We start from the raw sequence: 2,120 nt of genomic DNA, 5'->3' as shown, positions 1-2,120 counted from the left end.
GAGCTGCTTCATGGAAGAACAACCTCAGATTAGCCTGTTAGCTTTAGCGTTAGCGCTGACGCTACATTGCTTTTATATTAGCTCGGCACTACACATTCTCCTCTCTCGTCACTGACCAAGCAGCTGCTGCAGTGAGCTCCTCCCCAGTCCCAGTCCTCCCAGGGTCTCCCCCAGCTGCAGATATTGATCAGACGCTGCTGCTGGCAAGATGTAAATGTGACATTTCCTACAGGTACAACTAATCACTGCAATAAAATAACTTTGTTTTTGTCACTTTTACAGTGGATTGCATCAACTCTGTTACATCCAGAAGGGAAACTTCACCAAAGTGAAACATAAATCTGTGGATCTGTGTTTGATTACTCTGCCTGGCTTTCTCAAGGACCAGGATGTGACACAAAAATCTGAATTATGGAACTGAAAGTGGAAGTAGTCAAACTGAATTTTTAACAAACCAAAATACAGTTTCAAAGCAAATTAATTCAAATTCAAAACTTTTAATAGTGTGAGTACCTCCAACATTCACACTGTTGTTTTTATGTTTCTCTTTTTTCTTTATTATTCCAGTTTCTTCTGTACGTTTWTTGGACGGCTTCTCCTTCCATAATATTTACTCTACTTAAACCACTCATATAACAAAACGTTCAGCTCCTTCAGGACATTCCTGCTATGACTTTTGGTTTCTTAAATTTTTATACTTTTTTTTTAGCAATTTCAATTTTAGAGTTTTGATGATGATGTCATCAGTGACATCATCAGTCACATCAATGACATCATCAGTCACATCAGTGACGTCATCAGTTTATTAGCTGTTCTTCAGCTAAGGTTATCAGCGAGAGGCATTCAAACTAGCATTTTCACCAGAAATGCAAATTCTCTGGTTTAGTTTCAATTTAGTAAAATTTATTTTCAAACTGATGAATTAAACTTCGTATTATGAAAACACAGGTTCACTCTGAGTAATTCAGACTGAGTTCCTGCTGGCAGCAGATTGATCCCGTACAGCAGGACATGTGAATCACAGTTCTGATAATAAAACAGTGAAAACTAATACTGGGAGTATTTGCTCACCAGCAGCGGGTCTGACTGGGTTCCTGTCCTGCTGAGAGGAGCTGCTTTGGACCACAGGTGTCTGAGGAGGACACTGTCTGCTCCTCAGCCTCTCTGTCTCCCTCCTCATGTCCTCCATCCTGCGCTGAAGCCCCCCCAGCTCTCTGTCCAGACGCTCCTTCTCCCCCTGCAGCCGGTTCTTCTCACCCACAGCTCTGTTTAGGGCCTCCAGGAGCTCAGCGTGACCCCCGGTGTCCCGGTGGCCCCCCGGTGACAGCGTGTGTTTCCCAGTGAGCTGGGTCAGCAGGGCTTCCAGCACACCGAGCCGGGCCTTCAGGCCCTCCACCTCTGAGGCTCCGAGCTGGGGGCAGCTGGCCTCAGAGGGGCTGGGCACGGTGAAGGTGTACTGGCATCGCCCGCTGCGGTCGTTCCCCCTCCACAGAGATGCCTGGTGGTCCTGAGCTTCTCCTCTCAGCACCAGAACCAGCACACACACGGACAGGACCAAGAACATCTTATCTTGTGTCTTTGTGTAGTATCTGTGCTGCTGTCCTCTTCTTGTTCCACGGGTTCAGAACCACTGAGCTCTCCTCAACTGCTCCAGATATTTATACAGTTGGAAGGAGACGCAGGAGGAAAACAGGGAGGAGAGGAGCAGTCACAGGGAGGGAGGGATTGGAGGAAAGATGAAGGGAGGGACGGGGAAGAAAGAATTTTAGGAGGTAAAACTATGTAAAGAAATATAAACTGTTTTACAGAGAAAATCCTCCCGTTTCTCTGCCTCTGTGAAGAGTTTTAATTTAACATTATAAAGCCTGACTCTTTAAAAAAAGTCAGAAAATTCTCATTTTTTAGAACTGACATGTTTATTGGGTCTTTAAACAAAATCAAAAAAAWTTTTTTTTGCCACATCACTTTGTTTATGAGATATTATTGTATCAAATCTGATACACTGGGCTGTTTTGGTAACATTTTGCTCACAACAAAGTTAAATTAAGAAACAAAAGACAGTTTTGCCCAGAACTTTTAACAAGTTTAGAACACTATAGGAAGTTTACTTCTTTGTTTTT

General features: G+C 43.7%; 1 protein-coding gene across 2 annotated transcripts in view; it reads right to left on the bottom strand.

Moving 5' to 3' along the window:
- myoc (myocilin) overlaps window positions 1-1,635 on the bottom strand; it is a 3,411-nt gene extending 1,776 nt beyond the window's left edge. For both annotated transcript variants that reach the window (XR_001312252.1, XM_014029924.1), the window contains exon 1: window positions 1,072-1,635. Coding sequence is in view for 1 of the 2 variants with exons in the window: in XM_014029924.1 (XP_013885378.1) it covers window positions 1,072-1,564 (493 nt within the window). In the remaining variant the exon portion in view is untranslated. The remainder of the gene's footprint in view (window positions 1-1,071) is intronic.
- Between the last annotated feature and the right edge of the window lie 485 nt (window positions 1,636-2,120).

The sequence above is a fragment of the Austrofundulus limnaeus genome, unplaced genomic scaffold, assembly GCF_001266775.1.
Source record: "Austrofundulus limnaeus strain Quisiro unplaced genomic scaffold, Austrofundulus_limnaeus-1.0 Scaffold975, whole genome shotgun sequence".
NCBI lineage: Eukaryota > Metazoa > Chordata > Actinopteri > Cyprinodontiformes > Rivulidae > Austrofundulus > Austrofundulus limnaeus.
Note: the sequence above shows the minus strand (reverse complement) of the source record. Positions and strands in the feature narration are given on the sequence as shown.